General features: G+C 38.3%; 1 protein-coding gene across 13 annotated transcripts in view; it reads right to left on the reverse strand.

The window, feature by feature from the left end:
• Nucleotides 1–3,129: 3,129 nt before the first annotated feature.
• The window catches only part of LOC137108899 (RNA-binding protein Musashi homolog 2), a 220,982-nt gene continuing 199,185 nt past the window's right edge, over nt 3,130–24,926 (reverse strand). For 4 of the 13 annotated variants that reach the window (XM_067494000.1, XM_067493999.1, XM_067493996.1 and 1 more), the window contains 3 exons: nt 17,838–18,017; nt 13,972–14,126; nt 3,130–8,507 (listed from right to left, as the gene is read on the reverse strand). In XM_067494000.1, the coding sequence (XP_067350101.1) occupies nt 8,463–8,507; nt 13,972–14,126; nt 17,838–18,017 (380 nt within the window). In that variant the 3' untranslated portion in view covers nt 3,130–8,462. Of the gene's footprint in view, nt 8,508–10,613; nt 10,685–13,971; nt 14,127–17,837; nt 18,018–24,926 lie in introns of all 13 variants that reach the window. The other 9 variants (XM_067494003.1, XM_067494001.1, XM_067494005.1 and 6 more) reach the window with 5 other exon arrangements.

A 24,926-nucleotide genomic window follows, 5' to 3' on the forward strand; every position in this document is an offset into this window, starting at 1 on the left:
ACTTCACTTCCTCAAAAACAATCCAGGGAGCAGTTTCACATATGAAGCCGTCTGCGTTCTTGGCTGCAGACTATTTGCCATTCCCAGAAGGTCATTTGGTTAATGCACATTTGAGTTTTCATGGACTCTTAACTAGTTTTTAATCAGCAATTATTAGTGAATTGGAAGGCTGTGCAGGCGCATGACTCTGTGCCGGCAGGAGAGTGCCCATCAATGTCACGTCAATTTCCATGCCAAAGGCTACATTAGGCCTGGAGTCTGGGAGGAAACAGCCACCTGAGTGCCTCATCTCCCCATCCACAGCAGTCTTCCCATCAACTATTGACTCTATTACACAGCTCTGTCAAAAAAATTTTCCGCTTCAAAAGAGGAGCAACCATTACATGACTGTGCAGGGAGATAATTTAGTGATGCACAGAAAATTAAGTGCATATCCATTGAACATTGCTCATTATTACACTTGAATTCTTACAATGCCAGACTTGTATGAGGGGCCTGGATGCATCCCAACCTTTCATTTCGTTCCCATTTTCAAGGTATAAACACAGGTTGATGATTTAGGCTGATGTACTATATAAATAGCTGTCATTTTCATCTATATCTAACCCACCTGTAATTGGCAATTAAACATGCCAGCATCTCAGACTAGCTCTTAATTACCGTTAATAAATGCTGAGGGGCTCTGAGGTGTCCTCGCTGACTGAGGATGGGGGATGGGAGTCTGCTGCAGCACAACATTGCAGTATGAATATGCTCAGAAACCAGCTTTTCTTCGGCTCTTCTCTCTCTCTCTCCTTCCTTGTGCTTTCAGGCTAAGGAGGCGCATGGAGGTGGCAGCACACCGCCTCTTGAACTACCACTTCTTCATTACACCTCCACAGCGGCCAGAGAAGTTGTTGCCATGCTGCAGCCTCACAGTGGCATTTCTGCACACGGAGGCTTGTTTTGTGTTTGCCAGGAGCTGTCATATTCAGCCTGTTAGTACTGGCCCATGGGAAATTTACACAGAGCTGCTGGTATGAGGTGAGGCCATGAAATGAGTTGGTGACATGTTGCTCTATGCACACAGATTTGGTAAACTTTATGTGTATGTGTGTATCGCTGTGTGAGTTTGCTGCCACTCAAAAGTTTCTCCGTGACCTGAGTTTGTGCTCTTTTGGACAAATGTCAAGCCTTATTGTGTAATTAATATATATATATATATATATATATATATATATATATATATATATATATATATATATATATATATATATACACACACACACACACACACACATACACACACACACACACAAAAGGGGTAAAGTGATCTTTATGACCTTTGGCTGTCACTCTAATTGCCAGACTGAAGCAGACAGTGCACTGTGAAGACTAATGTGACCTCTTCTGTTCTCCTAATATAGATGATACATTTTCATAGTGTTATATTACTCTTAATATTTTAACTTTAAAGCAAACTTTTCACACGGATTTATTTCACAGATTAATAGCAGCTCCCTTTACTCTGTTGTGGTCTGACATTTAGCTACCATAATGACTGCTGATTGTCTTGCAGTCTTCCACCAAAGACCCAAATCGTCGTATTTAAGGGCCGCTGTGTCTCAAGCTCTCTGATCATAATGGCACTTTTAATTAGCACTTAATTAAAGTCAGGTGGACTGGAAAGGTCAGCCAGTTAGGCCGGGAAGTTAAAAACACAGTCAACAGGAGGATCAAGTGTTTGATGAATTTCTCAGCCGATTATAAGCCCGTCCAGTTTTCTCCTGTGCATTATTTATAATAATATCATAAACTCAAGACAGTTCCCAGTCATTGTAAATGCTTTTATTTGCATTTTTGTTTTTTTTACTCTGCATCTGTCAGTATGTGTGTTTGGATACATGGGGTGTATCATGGTTTATATGTATCAAATGTGTATGTATGTCAATACCTCTTCACACTGGTCAGTTATAGAAAGCAAAAAAATCAAAACCCTCTTCTGCAAAAGTAAAACAATAGTCCAGACTGTCCACTGCATTAGCATTGTATTCATTATATGAAGACAAACACAAAATGAATCTAGTGTGAGCCAAATGTCTGGTGTCTCAGCTCTGAAAAACAGGGCTGGGAATAGTATTGATCTCAGTCAGAATTACAGATCACCTCGTCTGAATGAGCGATGGAGCAGTCAGTCTGCTGGTGTCACCTGATGAGGACCCACATTGAAAATGTTGATCCCTGAATTTCAATGCAACAGTAACAATGTGTTTAACAATCACCTGTCAGAGTGAACGCACAGTATACGAACAGACACATAGAGTAAGGTACTAGATCCAAACAGCCATCAGCTGCCAGGATACTTGTTTAGGATCAGGTAGCAGTAATAATTTGTACATTTACAGTGGTTCTTTACTCGGGTTCGCCTCAGAAACTGACTCATAATCTGATTTTTATTTCTGCTGTCTCACATAAAATTCTCCATCTCAAGAAGAGCTAATCACACTGTGGCGAACGCATCAAAGGTAAACTTTAATGTTTAGTTGGTGTGTGTCTAGGCTCTAAAAGGCCCGTCATGCAGCAGCCTGTTTGCTCATCGCATGCCCAGCTGTTTATACACTGAGCCTCAGCTAATATTGAAGCTCTCCATGTGATGCTTCCCATGAAAAAGAAAGCACTGGTATAGTTTTGCCTCCTTAAAGCACTGCATTTTCCCAAGCGCTGGGAAAGACCACTGAGGGGCAGCAGAATTACACATCAGAGCTTGTTTGTTTACGGTTTTCCCCAAACGCATCTTAGTACTCAGACTCTATTAATCCTGATGACTTAAGAGTGACCTCGAAAGATCCCAGTGCTGACATGCCGAGTGTGTGGTCGGGAGAAAACGTAGTATGAAAATAAAAAATAACAAAAAAAACCCAACTTGACAGAAAACACACATTAACACAGCCGAGTCCGAGCACAGACTGTTGTCTGGTTAAGGGATGTCTACAAATGCCGAACAGTGTGAATCGTAAAAGCCCCTTGATGTGATGGTTTAGTTCTTAAGCGCAAGTGACAAATGAGATGCTGAGGAAAAAATGCCAACTTTAGCAACTTTAGCAGATATATTTAAAAAAAGGAAGATACAACAAAACAGGGAAAACAAGAAATATAACAAGTCAGTTTATTTTTTTTATTTTCCAGACAGACACATCAATTTCTGGACCACAGTAGAGGATGGAAACCTTTCACAGACATTTTTTGTCAATATTATTATTTGAAAATACAAATATAAAATTAGACTTTCCACATTTGATATGTGAGAGACCCCCATCCATTATTATTATTATTATTATTATTATTATTATTATTTTAGTATATTTTACAACAGGGCTTAAGCAAGCCATATGATAACCTGAAAGATGCTTTCAGATGTCAGTCAAGTCTGTCTGTCTCTCGCCATAAAAAGTCGGTGAACATAAAAAAAAGGGGGCAAGTGTTAGGAATGGGCAGACAGCAGTGAAGAGAGCTCTGTGCTCAGCCTGCAGAAACATGGAAGCACAGCAGAGCCTCACACTGCTGCCCATGCGGTCTGAAGAGCTCCCGGGCTCTCCTCTAGGCCATGCGGTCTGCTCCAACACGCCAGGGGTGAACTCTCATGTCGGTGAACATAAGCTAACAATGACCATTATGAATCTGGGTGTAGCTGTGTGAGGAATATTATGTATACAGCTGAGGTCTCCAGTCTAACATTGTTCAAATGAGTAAAAATTGCAAATATATATTCATATATACACATATATATTGCAACAGTATATATATATTTACTAATGAGCATGGGTGAGATGGCAGATGGTTTGGACTGAAGGGGAAATTCCCCCTAAAACACAACAGTACAGCTGAACTTGTGCCATTTCTGTCACCTTGAAGAGCTCCGCCAAGATTTGTGAACACGAACTGATCTCTGTTATATCCTGAAACAAGAGAGCCAACAGTATAAATGGTAGCGTTAGTGACAGTCACTTTGTGGTCACTGTGACAGTATCCAGTATCTCTCAGAGATAAGGGCACATTGTCTGGTTTAAAACCATTAGCACCACTATGAATAAGCCTCTTTTGGGTATAAATGCTCAAGAACATTCAATGAGCCTTCAAAGTCAGTCTGATTCATTAGAAATGGAGCAAAGCCCGAAACAGTCTTTGTCTGATGTCCCGGCTTTGGGGAGACAATTGTTCGTATTCATAAAACAGATTCCAATCCAAGATGACAGAAATCTCGTGCGCGTGGTTTTAGGGTGGGATTTTCCCAGAACGAATGGGAGAAATTGTTTGGCCATTGCCTAGCACTTGCCTCAAGATTCAAGTTTAAATGGATACGGTAGTACACTACAAATGTCAACACCTTCCAGGTTGACTTTTTTCTTTTTTGATTATTTTTTTTTCTTAAACCAAGACCCCTCCCCTCTCCCCAAATGGATAAGCTAGTCTACTAAGATGTGTAACATTCATCAGCTGTAAACTGCTGTCAGGTTGAGATAAAATGAAATTACAGCAACAGAGCCATGCTACCTTAAAGTCCAAGCTACAAGATAACAAAAAGAGCCAATTTATATTTTGTGTAAGGGAACATATCCATTACATGTTTACCCCCTGTCAAATGGGGCTTATTTTCATTTAAGAGCCACCAGATGCTGCAACTGTTTAAAAAATTAAATAAAAATAAAAAAACATAACAAATGTTTTTAGCGATAAAATGGAAACGTAATAAGCTAATTGCAGTTTGTAGGTGGTTTGAGAACACGGTCGTCAGGGAAAAAGCAAATGTAACTAGCACAACTTTGTACACTAAAAATTATCGATTTCCATGATTGATTTAATAATTTGTTTAAATTTCAGTTATTTAGGCAAAAATTCCTGTATTGTCCCGTGTAATCAATTACTTGTTTTTCCAAACACCGTGTCAACTTGAAGGGTTTGTTTTAAAATAATTTGTATAGCTGCCACTACTATATTTAATGTCTATACTGGATAAACAGCCACAAATATTATTTATTTATGTAACAACATTCTTATTGCCACATGAGGTGAATTTAATTTAATAGTCACATATTAGACAAACAATTCTTAATTGAAAAGATACCTAAACCAAATCTCAATCGGTGCTTGAAGTGTGCACACAGCTTGAGCTTTTAAATTAAGATGCAAGATAATAGGTTTGTCTTTGCTTGTGTAACTAACAGGTCTGATTTTTGGAAGTCATTTGACATGATATTTTTGTAAAAACTTTATTTATATTCAAGTTTTAATCAGATAAGTTTTGCTCTGATTTATCTTAGTGATGGATTACAGCTTTGTGGCGCCGATCTAAAAAATCAGGACATGATTTTTAAACAGCTATTCATCAGCCTCAATACAAACCCTGTCTTTTTACACCTGCTCCTTTAGAGCAAGAGGTTTTCAGTTTAAGGTCATTTGCAGTACTAGTTCATTTTAAATTAACACCTCTGTATGTGTGAACAGTGATGCAAAAAAAAAGATTAAAAAAAAAGTAGATGTCAGAATCTAATAATGTTTAAATAAAAATACTTGTTAATAAGACTTTGAGAGAAATAAGAGATCAAAGACAGTTTTATCTAAAGATAACTACGCCAGAGGCATCTGGGATATTTGCAGAGTGTGCAAACATTTAAAGATACAACAGGCTGTTTAAACAGCCTTTTAAAAAAATAATCAAAAAGAAAAGTTTTGCATATCTAGCATTAGCATTTAAGGTAGTATGGCACACCCCTTTTAAAACATTCAAGGGTGGGGATCCAAATAATGCCTTGTGTACAATTCCATCTTACAGCAACTGTTTCTCTGTTGTTCATCCATGAGAGCTTTGGTTAGCTGAAACCATGTGACAGTGGCAAACACCAAAAATAAAAAACATACAGGGAATAAATTACAATGAACTCCTACCAAAATAATTGTCTGCAAATATCAGAATAACATGATTATTCAGAGAAAGGTCTATCTTGACTGGTCCTAAATCCACTATTCACTACAAGTATTATATTAATGAGTCCTATATAACATCTACTTTGTAATTACAGGAGATAGAAAAAGAGCGCAAGTGGGATAAATATGAGAGAAAGGAGAGGTAGAGCAAGGGAGAACAACAAAGAGCACTACACTGGTATCAAAGACAGCACTCTGTTTACAAGTTAACTGTGATTTCTTTACACACTAATGAAATACATGAATGATCAACAAAAGATAGTAAGTTCTCTGAGGATGGGGAATGGAAAGAGAGAAAGCAATGGATGCACAGTACATTTTAATAGTATATTACAATTATTAATATATAAACCACAAAGTATCAATAAAACTCTGATTAAACTTGAAATCAGCAAAGAAGCATCTTTCTTTTTTTTTTTTTTTATAGTTTTGTATTTCTTATTTTCTTTTACATTTGAACATTACAAGGGTTTTTTTTTTTTTCTCTTTCCTCTTTAGATTACTACTTCATCACACCTCCATACCATTGACTTCAGAAGTATCCAGCATATTTCTTTGCCTGGTTGTTTGGAAATGAAAGTCAAGAAGTGGTAAAAATTAAAACAACAAGTGCGTCTGCAGCAGGTAAAGTACTTCAGAAGACACGCCATTCACTCGATCAATGACAATGAAAACCGGACTGCACTCTGGAGCATATTATTATTGTTATTATTATTCGATGTTTGTCATAAGTAAAATCATTAACCACACGTACTGTAAAACCCGGTGTAGCAACAGATTGTGAATAATTCAGTGTCATCTTTTGACCCTGTATAAACATCTTTAGATGATACAACATTAGCTGTTACTATTTCCAAAGCCGTTAACTCACCTCACAACTCTGAAATGTTTGTCTAGTTGAGAATACATTAACCCCCCCCCCCGAAATCCTTCATACTATCCCAAAGCACAGGGCCGTTTTTAAAAAGCCAACATATACATGTGCAAATAGGAAACTGGCCTGTACTTCACTACTCACAGTGCAATTATTACTCGCTTTATTACCTTTCAGTGTTTTCATTTAATGTTGCCACAAGAATAAATTAAACCTGCCAATGATTCCACAATAGAACTCACAAAGGCTGAGGTATGGTATCAAAATGTTTACTTTCCTAATTCATTTCAAAGAAAGAACTGATTCAGAGAACAAGCATTACATAAAGGCTCAAGTACAGAGCCCAGATATCGTGTTCCAAAAATGAATCAGGAACAAGCAGGATGAAACAAACAATAACATACATCTAATACGTTCCTCTCAAGAGTATAAAAGTGTCAGGATGCACAGAGCACTGGAAAATGCCTGGTTCAAGTTCTGATCTTCACATCTAAGTACAGTGTGCTTTGGATTCAATCGTGGTTTTTTTTTTTTCTCTCAGTCTCTTGGAAATGATACTGATATCTCAACAGCTAGACAAAAGATACCAATCAGGCCCTTTCCTTTTTTTTTTTTTCGTAATTTCTTAAAACTGTTTCGACTTAACTCGTTGTTTGTAAATTTGCTGGTATGACACTTTGTAAAATTATTCAGCTTCAGTATTTACAGAGCAAGTGTGTTCTGTTCTGTATCTTTCTGGGGTCGTCATGCCGACTCCCAGCAGAAAAAGTAGAATAATAACGGTTTACAGCTTTTTCTTCTATTCACACGCTATAACATGTTCTTTTGACACACCATCACAAAAATATGCTATTCTCTCACTGAGTTGGTTATATGCAGTGACTGGAATAATATGTACAGCTACATTTCTTTTTCTCAAGTTTGAATTCACAATGTAGTTATATGAAATTTGTTATAGCATATATATATATTTCTAAACAACAAAAACAACACTTATAAAAAAGGACCATAAAAATATTGGAGTCCTCTTTGTATTGCCCAAAAATAGGTAATTATGGTTAACAATGAGACATCACAAGAAATAAAACAGCTACTAAGATTTATTACTTAGATACCTTCTTTAAATTTGCCTTAAAATTTTATTTTTTTCTCTGAGTCTTCCTCTAAGCGTCTTTTTTGTGGAAAGACTGAATAGAGCATCCCATCATTCCTCCATTACACTATCCGGTACAAAGGTGAAGACATGACTTCTTAGCTTCTTTGCCATGAGCTCCCCTCCCTCCCTCCCCCCACCCCGGTACGTCAAACAAAATCCATTTACACAAATCTACCAGTAGTTAAAATGAAATGACACAAAAGTAAGGTGAAACTAAAATGATCTTCTAAAAACTAATCAAATCCAAAGCTAACAAAGGAAGGAAACAGGTGAATGAAACTGACGTGAAACATCATACCAAACCAGGTTGTAAAGTTATATGAGGTTTGGATTATAGTACAGCAGTTGTTATTTTTCTGAGATGACTAACGTTTTCTTTTCTTCTTCATGTGGTTCCAACTTTCGTGCTTTTTGCCTCGGTGATGCTGTAGTGCTTGACGTTGGATTAGCATCACCCGTACACAAATCCAATTAGAAACTTCGTCCTGTCTTTCCTGGGCCACCAGATATACTCTGCTGGGTGACAAAGAGGAAAAAGGAAGAAATGGCAGAAGAATTAGAAACCATTCATTCAATGATTATTTCTGACCATCATTACTGTGCCCTGTTAAGAGTCTCCAGGAAGGTTTGTGTGCCAGGTCAAAACTTACTGTGGCTGAGAGCATAGAATAGGAAAACATAATTACTCAGACCCTCCAGGAACTTGTGATGTTTCGATCTCAACCAATAAAGGAATTTTAACCGATCCCAGTGATATCTGCGAGACCATGCAATTTTGTTCAGTCTTTTGTTCATTACAACTTTTCTGCAACAGAGTTGCTAATGAGAGCTTGCTAATGCTATTTTTATATTCTTAGAGCTGTGACACACCAAGCTGACAGTGGGTCATCAATGGGCATCTGTCACCCTACTCTTTGTATCCTGTCCCTCGCCCATTGTCACTTGTCTGATCCCTATCGGCAGCTGCGCAGCCAATTCAACAGGTGTCAGTTCCATCAGTGAGAGAGACCACTCTGATTGGCTAATCAGCTTAGCAAATCAGTGAGTAAAAAGAGAGCATGGTATTAACATGGATGATACAATTTGTAACCCCTAACAGCCCATTCCCATCCCCAGCTGTGCAGTGCCGGTAGAAATTGGGGAGGGTTGTGTCAGGAAGGGAATCCGGCGTAAAAACTGTGCTAAATCAAAATGCGGACAATGATCCACCTTGGCGACCCTGAACTCACGGGATGAGCCGAAAGGACAAACCAAAAAAATATATACAATTTATAACTTATAGTCAGACATGTCCTCAATTAAAACCAATTAAACCATCATGTGGAGCCAGAGTGGTGTGGAAAAGGTAAGGTTTGTTTGTACGGTACATACGTACATCATGGAAGCACAGAACGTGCAAGCTACAAGCTCGTTGGCTGCAACTTTTGAGGTATGTTCAAGTGTCACTTGTCAGCTCAGACAACGGACAAAAACCAGCGTCACCTGTCGAAGCACCGTCTTTGCCACTGCTAGTTCTTTGACGTCAGCTTGGTGTGTCATGGCTGTTTAAGTAAAACTTACACACAGGAAAAAAAAAAAGGGGGAATGTTATCCGATTTACAGGATATCGCATTTAATTGATGAGCATCAGGGAGCTGTTATTAATATGTAGAGAAGTTCTTGCAGAACAAAATGTCTGAAAAAAATCACTGTGAGACAGGCTGTTCCATCCATATCTTTTGCAAGTGCTAAAAAAAAAATCAGGATGCGTTAGATATATTAAGCATAGCTGGGGGTAACTTTACTGCCTTAGAGTCTGCAACAACCACAAAAAATCCTGGAGGGACTGATTTCACTTTTACAATTGATGCATGTATGTTCACATTAAAAATACTCTATAGTGAGCACTCGGTAAGTTAGCAGCCGTCTTTATACATGTGCTGCACTTTATATAATAATTAAACATGTGTGCACAAGAGTTCAACACACATTTTATCTCCAAAAATATTTCAAAGCAGACAAAATAGCAAGACATATCAGAATGGCATTTACAGGAGATTCCACTGCGCATGAAGGATGATGTTAGCAATAGGGATGTAATGAATAAACTAGAAACAAGAGATGTTCACATTTTAGGAAATATTTAATGATCCGAAGCCAATTACTTGTCAGTAAAAAGATTTGGATTTTAGAGTTATTTTAGTCACAGTGGTGAATAACTATGATCGTAGCTATGACCTAGTACAACCAGGGCTTAGGTCAAAAACATTACAAATGAGCATGCGACAAAATGTGTCAGGATGGAAACGTTTCCCAATGTTAGAAAGAAAGAAAAACCTGCAGAACTGGTAGCACTGTATGTGTGTGACTAAAGTAAAAAAACTTGTCCGGCAGTAAGTAACTCAAACAAGCTGACTACGATTAAAATGATTTCAAATGAATAAAAAACCTTCTATGTTTTCTGTTTTGTTAAGGCATTATACAAGTAACATTATAACAATCCCCCCCCCACCCCAAGACACACTCACACTTTACTACCAGCTCTGTCACTTTGAGGTAGGTGAGTAAACAAGAGACAATGTGTTAAATGTATATTAGAGAGAAACAGGCTGATAGAAATGCACAGTAAATAAAATGCAATACCTCTGATGAGATGGCAACCGGCCACCTGTTCAATGGTATCCATTTGTAAAAGCTGTCGCAATCAACGGGCCCTAAAAGTGTACAGTTAGTGCTGTGTCAGTATGCATTTCAAGGACAGAAAAGTGAGTATCATTTCAAATTTTTTCAACTAGCATGAATGTGAACTTTCTGATTCAGTTCGAGCAGCAGAGCAGGAGAATAGATTTAATACAGGTTGTTTTTAAATTCCTACAATGGAAATGCACAAAGTTAAACTTCAAATCTTACTATGTCAAAATAATACAGATGTTGCAATGAGCTCAGTGAATAATAGGCTAAACAAAAACATGATAGAGATAATAATAATGATACATACAGAATCCCCATTCATGCTAAAATACACAACTGATTTAATCTGAAAGCATGCGGAGCAGAGGATCATAAGCACCCCTCAGTAAGATTAGGTTTGAGTTCTGTTATCAGGACACTGTGAGCTTTGCCGCTGACAGGTCTGTAAAAAGCCTTGGATTCTAACACAACAGTAAAAAGAGAAGCACTTTCAACAACGATTATCTGTCTTTATCACCTCAATCAACTAATTGCTCTCTAATTGTCTTGCATAAAAAAACAGTTAAGTTCATTACTGCTTCTTCACAGTGGCTGTTTTGATATTGGCTAAAGGGATTAATAAAATCACTGGAGCGTAAAAGCAAGGGACAAATCAGTGAATCTGAAGTCATCCATGAGGTTTTGATACACGATGATCTTACGTGTATTCAGTTCAACAGCATCCGCAATAAAGAAATGAATTATAAAGCACATTTTAGTTCTGAATCATTTCCTATTTTAATGTTCTGAATAGAGAGATCATCTCGCCGAGAGCAGGAAGTCAGAGGGCTGCTGTATCACCTCTCTGCTTTATTGCACTCTGTTTGATTCAGTGGGTAATTCTGAAGTGGTGATTTAGCACATACTGAAGTAGTGTCACAGGCTCAATTTGACATTCAGTATGGGAATCTAAAATCTGCTCTAAATTATATATATATATATATATATATATATATATATATATATATATATATATATATATATATATATATATATATATATATATATATATATATATATATATATATGTATGTATGTATGTATGTATATATATGTATATGTATATGTATATATGTATGTATGCATGTATGTATGTATGTATAGCCACTGATCTGTTTCATCAATTAGCCTTTTTAAGAATAAATGTGATTAAAAGCCAAACATTTCTATATATAATATTTTGAATTGAAAGAATTGTTTTACCTCCTCCAACTCAGCACTAAACTATGGTTATGAACTGTTCAAACAAATGGAAACAAATCGCCTCATTTCCATCTGTAAACTATCTGCTGGCAAATCTGCTTTGAAAATGAGCCAGCTCGGTCTTTCACAACAAATATTTTGCCTCCTACACTGAGACCAACTGATTATGGCTGATAGCCAGTGGACCTAAAACAATTAATAAGAGAGGCTATGCTTAGGAAACAAAACGGCAATATAAGATTTTTCTGTTAAGCTCTGTTTTTGTTCGGGTATCATAAATCAATTACACAAACTTGCTCAATTTAAAACAAGCTATTTTGCTTTATCATGAGCATTTTGCACCCAGTGGCTCAATACCATGAATGCATGACTATTCCTGTACACATCTTCTACACTGTCTTCATTGTTGCTCAACTGTTACATTTCCTGCCACTGATTCCATTTAATGAAAAAAGATAATAAATCCCCTACACATTTATCTCGAAAAGATGTTGTGACACAAACAGGATGTGTGATTCCAGAACACAAAGCTACAATGTTCCACAGGAGCACAGCCACAAAACACCATTGGGAGACAAACTACAGCAAATAAGTACAAAAATACTCATAGCACCTCACATTAATCCTTCTTGTGCTTTCTGGTTTCCGTAGCAGGAAATGCAAGTTAATGATGTGGACTGTAAAGTTTTTGAAAGAGTGTCTTCACCCCATAGTCTTGCTCACAGTACTAATGGCCTTGTTGTTATTCCACCTTAGGTAAGTCATGCATTTATTAGTTTATTTCAGAAAGCAAGTGTTATTTTTATTACCTATACAGAGTCACCTAGTTCAGCCATGTAAAACAGTCCAAACATGCACCAACAGGTCTGGCAGCAAGGATAAAAACTTAGCCCTGCTATAAAATCCAGATGGCAAAATTTTAGATTAATCATCCAGTAAGGTTCAAGACGCACGTGAAAAATAATAAGCTTGCTCGAGTCATCTTTTGGAGAGTTTGAGCTTCATTCCTTTATTGACAAGGTCCTGAACCCATGTGAATGGCAGAATCCCTTGTTTGTATCTTTATTAGCTCGTTTTTAGAAACAAAGTCTTGTCAGTTAAGACATTTTTCTGATTAAGACGATCCTGCAGTAAGACGGTTTGAAATAAAATATGAGTTTACAGAAATATCTTTGTTTAGAACATTGGGTTGAGATTAGCCCCAGCTTGTGCCCCTCAAATATTATAGTGTCATAGTAATAGTGCCAAAACTCTGACATTTTCATTTCAACATCTTTCTTCTAAGGGGGTGGATTCGGGTGAGTGTTGTGAAACAAGTCTTAAGTAACGTCGCCATGTACGGCTTTTTGTGAGAGGGACAGGCTGGGGCTAGGTGGAGCTTCATAGAGTATTTTTTCAATTTGTTCTAATTAGAGTTCCAAAAAAGGGGGAGGCATTATTAACAGGATGCTGAGTATTCACAAAATACAAACATATTTTTAAGACTCACGTCCACTAACACTTACGTATGATATTGTCTTACACTTAAAGTTGACATAAAAACTGGCAAATAACTCTTAACAAGATGAAAAGTGCAAGAGCACCTGGACAAGGACAGTGGGAGAGACTAAACCTACTTGGAAGCTTTGTCCTAGTGACAGAGCAAATTCAAGCTCTGGGACAGATGGGTTTCTAAAAATAAGGGACATGTGTTCTGGGAAGGCAACACAGGGTCTGAAGTCAGATGATTTGTGCAACAGCTAAGGGGAATAAACAGATAACACGCAGGGTTGAAACAGGGTTTACCCTAATGTATAAAATGCTTGTGAGACCTCTGAACTCAATGACAGCAGTGACCGCCCTCCAAAGAAATGAACCAAACTCTTGGACTCAACAGTTTTTTTGGATTTAGGATACATATGAAGAGGCAGGTGGAGGTTAGTTGGGTGGCACGGTGCAATGTCCATTAATAATTAGAAAGCTTTACTCTCTCAAATCTCAATCGCATGTAGTGTGTATGGGCTCAGTGTCTAGGGGGCAATTGAGCTCAAGGTCAGACATGATGGAAAGTTTGCATCCGAGTACTCACTGTGATGCTGGGGCCAAACCCAGAGCCAGGCTGAGGGCTAGCAGCACTGATGTAGTTGCCCACAGCTGAATCCTGGCTGCTAGGTCCATAAAGGTCAGCCACAGGCCCTGGACTGTTAGCACCTGGGAAACCTCCGGGCCTTGACGGGTTGGTGCCTGCATACAAACACAGCAGGGAGCGGAGCAGCTCAGAAACACCCGGCGATAATGGGTACAATTCTTACTTTCTATGACTCATATGGAAACACTTAAACTAAAAGAACACATCACTGGATTCATATGTTTGTCTCAAGGGACTTGTAGTACATGTTACAGGTTACAGACACTTACTGTACTGCATGTAACACTACACATTCGATTACATCCACTGACAAAGGGTGCAGGATTTCATGTAAATATGATTTTCAGCAATATAAATTAGGAGTGAATCCAGTATGATATTCTAAATATAATCTACATGCTGTGTGTTGTATGCATAGGAGTAACATTCACTTTTTATAATCATGCACAACACAAAACAAGCACATTGCTAGAAATACTTCCATCATGCTAAAAAACTAGTAAGGTTGCAGTGTAAATGTTGCCATGCATAATGTGAAGGAATACGTAAGAGGAACACTGGGTTATTTCTTTTTAGGATTTTAAATTGCGTTCAAGCAGTGTGAACCCAGACTTTTGCTTTTCTAAATGACCTAAGGATTTATAGGCACCTGGAAGAACCCAATAAAAATATTCTGAATGCATTCAGCTGAGTAACGGTAGGCTTAAAGCAAAAGAGGGATGTGAGACAAGAGGAGAAATCAGGACGAAATATAAAAGTTCATCTGCAGGTCCAAACTGTGGGGGAATAAAAAAGAAATACTGTACATGACTTACCACCTTTGCCCTGCGAGTAAGAGCAATACAGACTAATAAAATGTCTTTTGAAAATCCAGACGCCTGCTAAAGGCCAATAACACAGGCAACACAGAAAAAACTGTCAGAGAAAGAAAAATTTAGTGATCTCTCAACAGCAATCCCCTCCACTATCTGCTTCACATAACCTACTGTTTCACCCTCATCTGCAGACAGACTGTGGTTAAAAAAAAAAAAAAAAAAACTACAAAAAAACAAACAAACAGTGCAGCTGCATTAAAAAGAGAAATGTTCTGACCGCCGAAAGTGCTTGATCTTGTGCGTGTACAGTATGAGCATAAAGACTATGATACCTGAAAGGATATCTTTGTAGTGCTCAACACACATTGGTATCACTGTCATCATGTTTGACGTATTACAACTTGATCCATCAAAGCTATAATAGACAGGTTAGGTCTATTAGAAGCCCATGTAAACACACTTAATACATCTCTGTATACTGTAGCACTCCAATAAATAGAAGCCATTTCACTAAACACACATCTAGTGGAGTTGACACTGCTGTTTAACAGTAAGGACTTTAAACAGTGAGCAGCTACTGCTCTTATCTTGCCTGCCCAGTCCCCAGTGGGCTGGCTTATTATATAATTAAGGATTTTGTTTTTTTTTTTTCAGCTGAAATGGAAATCCTCATTTCCTCTAACTGGTGTTGCATGGTTCCCCCACAGCTTTACTCTTTTAAATGTATGTGCTTTGGGAGCAAAGAAAAAAAATCCTAATTTTGTGTGTATGTGTGAGTGTGTGAGAGAGAGAGAGAGAGAGAGGGAGGGAGAGAGAGAGCGAGCGAGAGAGACTTTAAGTTTGGTAATTTTGGTGCAGATACATTTGACTAAAAGACAAAAGAAGAAAAAAATCCTTTGATGCTAGGACTAACTTGTAAAGACCAAAATTAATGAAGGTCTTATTTCTCGCTCTATGCAGAACTCTGCTATGTTGCCTTCCTCCGTTTTCCAGGTAATATTTGCTTTAATACACGTAACTGTATTACATCAGTAATGATGTAAGCATTAGTCCATGTAAACATTTATCAGTGATATTTGCCACCTTCCACTGAAGAGCAGCCTAAGAATCTGCACTGCACCATGTCCCTCTGTGATTCAAGATGTTTTTCAGGGGTAAACCAGCTCACCAGAGCATTTAAATACTAATGAAGTGATAAATTAAATATGAGTAATCTATGACCTCCAGCTTATCATTGTCATAAGAGGCCTATATACGTAATACAAATTACATTTCTTGAAAATCAATCATTCATATTTGCTTTTATCTACTTAAAACAGAAACATCCAAATAAACAGAATCATTGCCCCTGACCTTTATATGAGTCTATTTCGATCAAGCTATGTTGACTCACTCAGGATTCAAAATGTGCTTTAAACAAACATGAGTATTACAAAAAAACAAACAAAAAAAAAAAGAAAAAAAAAAAGTAAAGAAAGTAGAAGACGCAAAACAAAATAGCAACCAAGCATCAGCAGAGTCCCAAAAGACTGACTTAAGAGTTGTTAATCATAACAGAAACAATCTCAATCCTTTCTACTTCTATGTCAGCTATAGTGTCCAAAAAGTCACCATGATATCTCCAGGCCTGAAAATTAAAATAGACAAAAACAGTGGTGTGTATATGTCTGGTAGTGACAAGTTTTGTTCTGTCATGCAGCTGTGTGTGAAATAAAGCTTTTCACACTGATTAGGATGTAAAAAACTATAGGCAACAACTGGCTGTCTGTCATCATACCACACTTACCCGAGTGTTAAGATAAAGATAATGAAGAAACAGGGCTGCTTCAGAAATCCAGAAAATCATGTCAGTGTCATCGTATTTACACAGCTTGCTTTTTTGTTATTTGCTGTGCTAAAGTTCATTCAGACAGTCTGGAGGAAATGTCAACATCTGCCCGGGGCAGCTGGCCAACACTTTAACTGTTGGGGGAAGAGTTGGCTCCACACTTACACACTTTCTGTCCAAAAGGGCGAGAGGACGAGCCCTTTTGTTTTCAATATGTTTTGCTGCTGTTACTGTGAACAGGAGACGAAGGCACATGTCTGAAGGCTGTGAAAGGATTCAAACTCACCTCTTTTCCATGTAACTTTACACTAAACATTATTGCACATTCTGCGATCATTTAATGATCGTTTAACATCCAGAATAACAACACATAAATACATACTGCACTAAGTTAAAATGGTGGTTAATTGTGAAGGCTACTGTCTGCTCTTAAAGTAAGAGAATGAATTTATAATATTTTCACGCAGTTGGTGAAATGTCAATGTGGGATTTATTTTGTCACTGGAATCTCATCCCTGGCTTTTGAAAGCTATGATTACAGGAGTTAGATAAGAGAGCATCAGAAGAAGCAGAGATGAAAATGTGCTCGTAGAGTAATGGCTGTATTATGCAAAAATGTTGTCTACCAAGTGTCCACCATCGTATAGCATTTCTGCTGATTTCAGACACTAAGCACACGAGCTGTATTACATTGTCATTGTTACACTTAAATTACTCAACTCCAAAAACTGCCACTCAATCTCACTCTTACTCACTCCTTTGCTGTTCAAAATCCACATAAACCCAAGTTCTGATAGAGAGGTCAGTGTGCTCTCCCAATATCATCAGACGTTATTTTGTTCACATGCAAATGAAGGATTTACTTCCGTACTGTGTGTGTCGGCCCCTCATGTGCAAGCAGGGGCTGGAACATAACTTCACAAAGAAACAGAAAATCTACATAAAATTTGAAAAAAGGAGGAGGAGGAAACATGCAATGCTATTTTGTCAGCAAGACATTTTTATAGTTTTTTTTTTGAAGGGGGGTCATTTTTTTTTTTCTTTCCTTAACAAAAGCAAAAGAAAATGTAGAAAAAAAAGTTTTAGATCATCTGCATGGAATAATGTCATGAATCAAACTGAAAAGTCCAAAACGTGGATGAGATAGATGCGCATATACAAACCTGGGTTCTTAAATTGATCCGGGCTGTGTAGGTGCTGGAGGGGGGAGTTGCAGGCGGAGGTGGCATGCTCACTGTGCAGCATCTGAGCCGCTTGGGGCCCCAGGGAGCCATAGTCAGCAAAGGAGCAGGGCCCCCCCCTCTGGTCACTGGGCGCAGAGTAAAACCCATAATCGGGGAGGCCTGGGAGATACAGTATAGGGTGGGGAGGGGGAGGGGAGGGGACTCCATCATTGGGGAAATCAACTTTTCAAAATCAATGACCAGATTGTTGAGCATAGCTTGGCGGTGTGTTACACCATTTTTAGGTTACATCCTTGTGTTTAGTCTGCTTTAAGTGGCCCTCCCTGCCCTCCCTCCCCAGCAGCTCCTGCCATGTGGCCAGGCCCCCTTGGCCTATGGTCTGTGTTTGATACGTTCATCTGTGCTGTACACACTATAGCTCTACAACTGTAGTTATGTTTTATCCCTCCCTGAGAGCAAGTAATTAAAACCTCCTCAGTTTACTCTTAGTGCTAGACTTAATTCAAATTAATTTATAGTAAAATATATAAAAATAGAAAATACATTGTGACCCTTCATATTTTTGCACAATTAACCAATGTCCCCCACGTTTTCCTGCAATCATTCAAGAGTGAGATAAAACTGAAGCATCATTAAAGCACAGGTCAATACATTTCTCATTTCAAACCAACAATGCTTTGTTGAAATACCTGAAGGAAGCCTTTGTCATTTAAATGAAAAGAAACACAAAGCGCACCAATCAATAATTAATTTTAAGCTTTTTTTTTTTTTTTTTTTTAACCAATAGCAACAGATGATAAGGTTTTTATGTGAATGAGATACAGAGACATTCATGTTTATTGATGATGGGCATTCTGAAGTGCACTAAGTACTCTAAGCACGTCTCAGATTGGCCCTTTCGAACGATTCTCTCTTTGACGCAGATGGTAGATTATCAACAGTTTAGAAAATGTCATTCAGCAATAAGTCGTGCTGACATTTATTGCTTGTCCTCTTAATCTGAGACAAGCTGCTCATATAAAGAGTGCAATTAAAAGAAACGGTTCCTTCTCACACCTGTTTGATAACAGAGTTAATCTACTCAGGAGGGACTGAGATTGGTGACACCAGCTTTTCCATGCTGGGTTTCCCCTGCTGTGTGTGTGTGTGCATTTTTTCTTTTTGGGTCCGGGAGCGAATAGCCATTCAAAGCCACTTCACCTCTTCCCATTCAGAGTGAGACAGTCCACTTCTGCCAAATGGAATGTAAGCACCAGCCATGTTTCTCTCCGCCGATGCTTTTTAGTACTCTGATCTCACCACTTGTGGGCTGTCTGCCCACTCATCAAATTATAGGCTCCAAATACGGCAGGCTTCCCACGTATGTCACATAATGCCTGACACATTGAACAAAGCTCAAGAAGCAATCATTCCATTTACTTCACTTAGACAAATGTCACTGAAAATTGATTGGCCTTGCTAATGAGGGAAACTGGATCAATGGAATAATTATAATGGGAGGGGGGAAACATTTGACAATAGCAAAAACCATGTTATTGGGAATTCAGAAGGAAGTCACTCCTAATATATCACAATTTAAAAAGTGAACAGACTAGAATCAATCTGGCATTTACTTTTCTTTTTATAATAATTTTACTGTGCCCCTATTAGTAAACTGTAATTCCTATTATTATTTATTTTTACTTACGTACACCAAACCTGTACTGATATTAGATATATTACATATATTTGAAATTTTGCTGGTAGCTGATACCTCAAGTGGGTTTTAGCTTCAGTAAAAGATGCTTTGGGATAAGTTGGAATACTACAATATGTCTTGTACAATGTGTGAACTCTCATTACAGATGACAATTTGCCAACCTCCCTTACTGTATGCTCACACTGCACAGATCTACGGTAAAGTGAACATAAACATGGAACTTCTGACTTGTTTTGTCCCTTGACAATTCCAACAAAGTTTATTCAAACAAGACAACCAGCATTTAAAAAAATCTGCATTACTTTCTGCGATTGTATTCTAAGCAGAAAGCAAGAGCACAAACATGGAGCTGCAGATGGCTGGAGGACTGGAGGCCCGTTCTGCTGCAAAGTTAACTTTCATATCACAGCAGACTACTGTTTAAACCACAACATGGAAAATAGCACTCTATTAATATTAAAACAAGCTCTCTACAGTTTGTGTGGAATCTTTTGACAGCAGCATGGGGAATGAGACAGTGGAACTGCTCAAACTGCAAGACAGCCGACCAAAATCTCTGACAACCAATCTCACAGAAGCCCAATTCAAAAATTAGTCAGGAGCGACCAATTTGGGGTTAAAATCCGGGTGAATCCATGGAATGTCTGTCTGGCTTGACAAAAAAAAAAAATTCTAATCGCATAAAGTGTCATTCAAAACAATAACCAATTCTTACGCACTATGAACACCAAGCTTGTGTAATTTACCCTTCAATTCTGCCACATCTCCATACAACATGACAAGGGCAAAGCATTCCTGAGGGGTAAACACAGTTCAATATGTACCGCATATACTGTAAGTATTTTTCTACTACGGTGAAGTCAAGAGGTCCTTGGAGATTTTATGCAACATAAATGTATATGTGACTGTCTGTAGGGGCAGCAGGTAACAGAATGGCTTTGTTTACTGGACAGATGCAGCTAGAGGAAAGTACAACTTAGAAACCTATGCACAAACATGCGGGCACATTTTCTCGAAGCCATACATTTTCATCTGTGGCTATCTGATCTGTTATGCAGGATGAGACTGGGCAGAGTGAGCCCACAGCTGCATTAGTATCACCGATCATATCGCTGTGCCTCAGACCATCCCACTATTAATATTCACACAATCTATCCAGAACAATGGGCCTTTCTTGGACTCCTTTTTTTCTACTGGCCACTAATTGGATGTAATTACTCATCTACAAAACAAATGAGCTTGTTGAGGTTGCCTTGGAGACTAGATCAGGGGACCCAGCAGTGCGAATCGTTCACAGGGCTTCATTTATACTGATAATTATCTCCCCTACCCCCACCCCCATTCCCTCCTGCCCTCAGTGACCAAAGCTGGCTGCGAGGCGATCGAGAGGGGAGTGTCTTGCAATCATCTGTTACTGACATCACTGGGGTGGCTCTCTTTAAGTGGATAAATGCCCTGCTCTCGTTTCCACTTTGCCAGGTGACTGCCTTTAAGGAGGAATCACAAACCTTGAAAGTACTGATGCGTCTTTTCTCACTAGTTGGAAAATAAAACTAATCACGCTGATGATAAAATATAGCGTCATGCTCTGTGCCCTGCCGGGACTTCGGGATCTAAAAAAAAATTTTTTTTAAGTTTGCCAGCGGTCTGCAGCATGTTTGCGATCATCGTTATTTCAAACCCCACAGAAACCCAACAAATTAACTAATAAAAATATACCTTAAAAGACTCAATGATTCAAATGAAACTAAACAGTAACCTCACCAGTGTAATTACAAACGCTGCTGGAACCTGCTATTAGCTTCCATTCAATTGACAGGTTTCTCAATACCACAATCAACATAATATAGCAAAACCTGCATTTTAAATATTTTTTAAGTCGCTAAAGGGTAAATCACCTAAATTGGTCATGTTGCGAAACATACATTAAAATGCTTAGAACTTGAATTATATCAACAAAATTGTGATTTCTCTTCTATATAATATTTTTTAAATATACATGAACATACCGGTTGTTTCTACAGTTAAAAAAAAATGGAGAACTCTGAAATACAAATATCTATTACCAAACATTATTTTCATCTCTGGAAAAAGGGATTTTTCGTGCAATCACTCCTCTCTTTCCCTTTGCGGCACCAGTGAGATTCCTTGGTAGCCATCAAACCACATCATTCTTCAGAAGATGTCAATAAACCTGACACGCTGCTACTCAAATTAGCTTTGAATTTTAGAGCTACCATAATTAGCTTTTCCATTTTCACCAATGTCATTTAAAAATAGCGTGAAAGAAACTAACAGCTCTTTTGGTGTCTAGCCTTGCTTTCACTTTCCATTTGAAATAATCTTTTCTGAATGAACGGCTGAGTAATTAACAGCACTAGACACCCTTTTCAGAGAGCACAGACATTTCATAAATAATACATATTTAATGTCTTGTCATTTTGTGTTCAGAGAAGCTTGGCTAATGAATTTTAACAGATGATTTCTTCTTGCATTTACTCACCCATACTCAGGCCTCTGTTTTTTTTCTTTCCCTGCTTTTCCCTGTTCTTGCTGTTCTTTCCAGTAATGGACAGAGCCAACAGAGCTATTGATTTATATTTACCTTCAAACTTGGTTGGACAATCATCGTGGTAGGTTACACAGGAAGAGAATTAATAAGTAAAACAACAGTGTAGTGAATCGGTTCACACCAATTTGCTGCAGGGAAGCCTACACCAGCCTCTCAAAATGATTTTAACGCAGATTTAACCCTGCGTGGTCTAGCTGGGACTGACAAAGGGCACTCAGTTATCGACAGTCGGCACAGATTATCCTATCGTGAGCAAATTCAGAGCTGACAGCCCTGGCCTTTTGGCTGAACACATTTTTTCAAACATGTCTCGTCAGGCTTATGTGCTCTGAAGAAATCTAAGACTCACTATGACTGAAATCTGAGACACAGTCTAATTCTAATAGTTTTTCTGAAAATATGACTTCATTGCAAAAGGAATTATGTTTTACAACGAGGCTCAGACATGGTATCTGTGTAGATCACCAAGGTGATAAGGCATCTATCTCAAAAGGGTGCCAAATACATAAATACATTGAAGTAGGCAGATATGCAGGACCATGGAGTTAACACTGCAATCTGTATGTACGTACAAATCTGTTCAATGGAATATTTAAGGAATATATATATAACTTAAAACTAAATTTACGATGCAAAAGAAAGTAAACTTATGGAGTAGAGCATATTTTATGTCCCGAATTCATTTAAAAGACTGAGGACAAAACTCCCTACTCCTATTCCTATTCAGCCTTGAGTAAGTTTTCTTGGGAGTGTGTTATGTATGCAGCCCCTGGAGGGCAGAGTGGTGATGTCCCTGAAGGCTTGAGCCTGTAACCTCCAAGCATCTGCTACCCACAGCTGTGAGAGCCACTGCTTCATGGTGGAGGCACAAAGGGACACTCTGCCCTCCCTGATGTGTCACATCTTTCCCTGGGCCTTAGACAAAAACCCAAGCAGGATGGGCTTGGCATGCCTGCTCATGTTATTTTGTACCAAATACATGTAAAGCGCTTCTGGCCTCAAAGCTGAGCTCTGTAGATTAGCATCTGGGACAAATGGACCTGAGTTCACTAAGAGCCAGATTGATTAAGCTCAGTGCACACAGCCATTCCTGGGCTTCTCTCAGGCACAGCTGAAGATCACAGAGCTTTCGGGGAGGAAATTGATAATGATCTTAATGTGGAAATGTCTGTCAGACGAGTTTCTTTCTTGTCATTGGTGAAAAAAAAAAGAGGTGGGAGAAGTGAGATGAGTAAAAGAGAGAACAAAAAAAAGTAACAACAATCTGAAGGGGAGGGGGGTCGGAATAATAAAATAGAACCTGGACACCTGGAAATGTATAACTGCATAATACTGACCAAAATCTATTTCAGTTCTTAACACCTGAGTCAAGCGAGACATATTGTACTGTACATAACAAGTACCAGACCTCTAAATGCAGATGAATGCTGCTTTGTGTACACTGCAGGTGAAGCTGAGATCTGAGACTGACATTTGCGCTTCCCAAAAAGCTCAAAGGGATTGAGGAAAACACTCAACCAGGGTAGAATGGGACCTGTGAAGCTCCATAGACTGTCAGAACCATCTGCATCACTCGCATTTTTCTCAGTTTTTATCTGACAGTGCCATTTCAGATGGGTGTAAAAAAATCGAATAATATATAGTATTCTTTTAAAGAATGAGAACATTTGACATATTAGTAACGGTTAAATAATAAGAATAACAATTATTATTATTTAGTAATCATTTGTACGTCGTGACTAATTACATCAGTGATTAAACTGCTGATATGAATTAATACTAACCTTCCATTCACAAATAAACATCAGCCTCAGTCAAAACAGTGACTGTGTCTTGATAGGATGCACAGATTTTTCGTTCCTATTAACCGCAGAAGAGTATAGTATAGTTATCCAAAATGCAGCCCAGGTGCTGGTGCATGCATTAGTGATCTCCAAATTAGCTATTTCCTCCGTGCTGGCCTAATTATGGAGATGTTCAGCCCCTCCAACTGTGATAGCCCTTTGCATTCTCCAGTGACACTCTATTATAGTTCGAATCAGGTTCAAAATCATGAAACCAACCTACAAAGCCAAGTATAGAGGTAAAACCTTTCTACCTCCAGGCAATAATAAACAGTGCAGTAGTCAGATCTACTTCTTGCCTGGAGCCACAGTCTCTCGAATGTCCTCACAAACATGCTTCAAAACCAGTCCTTGTTCTTGCACCTTAGAGGTGCAACACTCCCAAAGTAGCGATCAGGGCAGCAGAATGCCTCACCAAGTTCAAAAACAGACTTAAGAGCATCTCCACAAAAAGGATTCGCATAGACACTACCTAATATTTTACCTTTACTAAATAAAACATGTTGCCTATCCTCTAGTAACCGCTAAGTCAGCATTTTGTTTTTCCCACTGAAAGCTGAAATGTTTTTCCTGCTTTACGATAGAAAACTCTTTCAAAACTTTCAAACTGATATTTTTACTTTAAGTATTTTATCTGTTGACATGGTCAGCACTTGTGCTATACTTAAATGTCAACCCACCCAGGGAACTGCTACACAACTAAACACATAGTCTGCAACTGACTTTTACATTGCAAAATAAGCAACAAGATCTGCGGTAGCTCAAGAATGTACAGAACCTTATAATAAAGACACAGTTGAAAGTCTACCTCTTTAAGAGTCTATTTCTTCCGCAGCTTCGTGGTTATGGTACACAGCTATAGGTGCATCTAGGCTACATTTTGCTGCAAGTGGCAGGCCACATTGAAAAATCAAACAAACAAAAAAAAAAAAACACCTTGTCATCATCTGCCA

This window comes from Channa argus, chromosome 24, assembly GCF_033026475.1.
Source record: "Channa argus isolate prfri chromosome 24, Channa argus male v1.0, whole genome shotgun sequence".
In the NCBI taxonomy this organism is placed as follows: domain Eukaryota; kingdom Metazoa; phylum Chordata; class Actinopteri; order Anabantiformes; family Channidae; genus Channa; species Channa argus.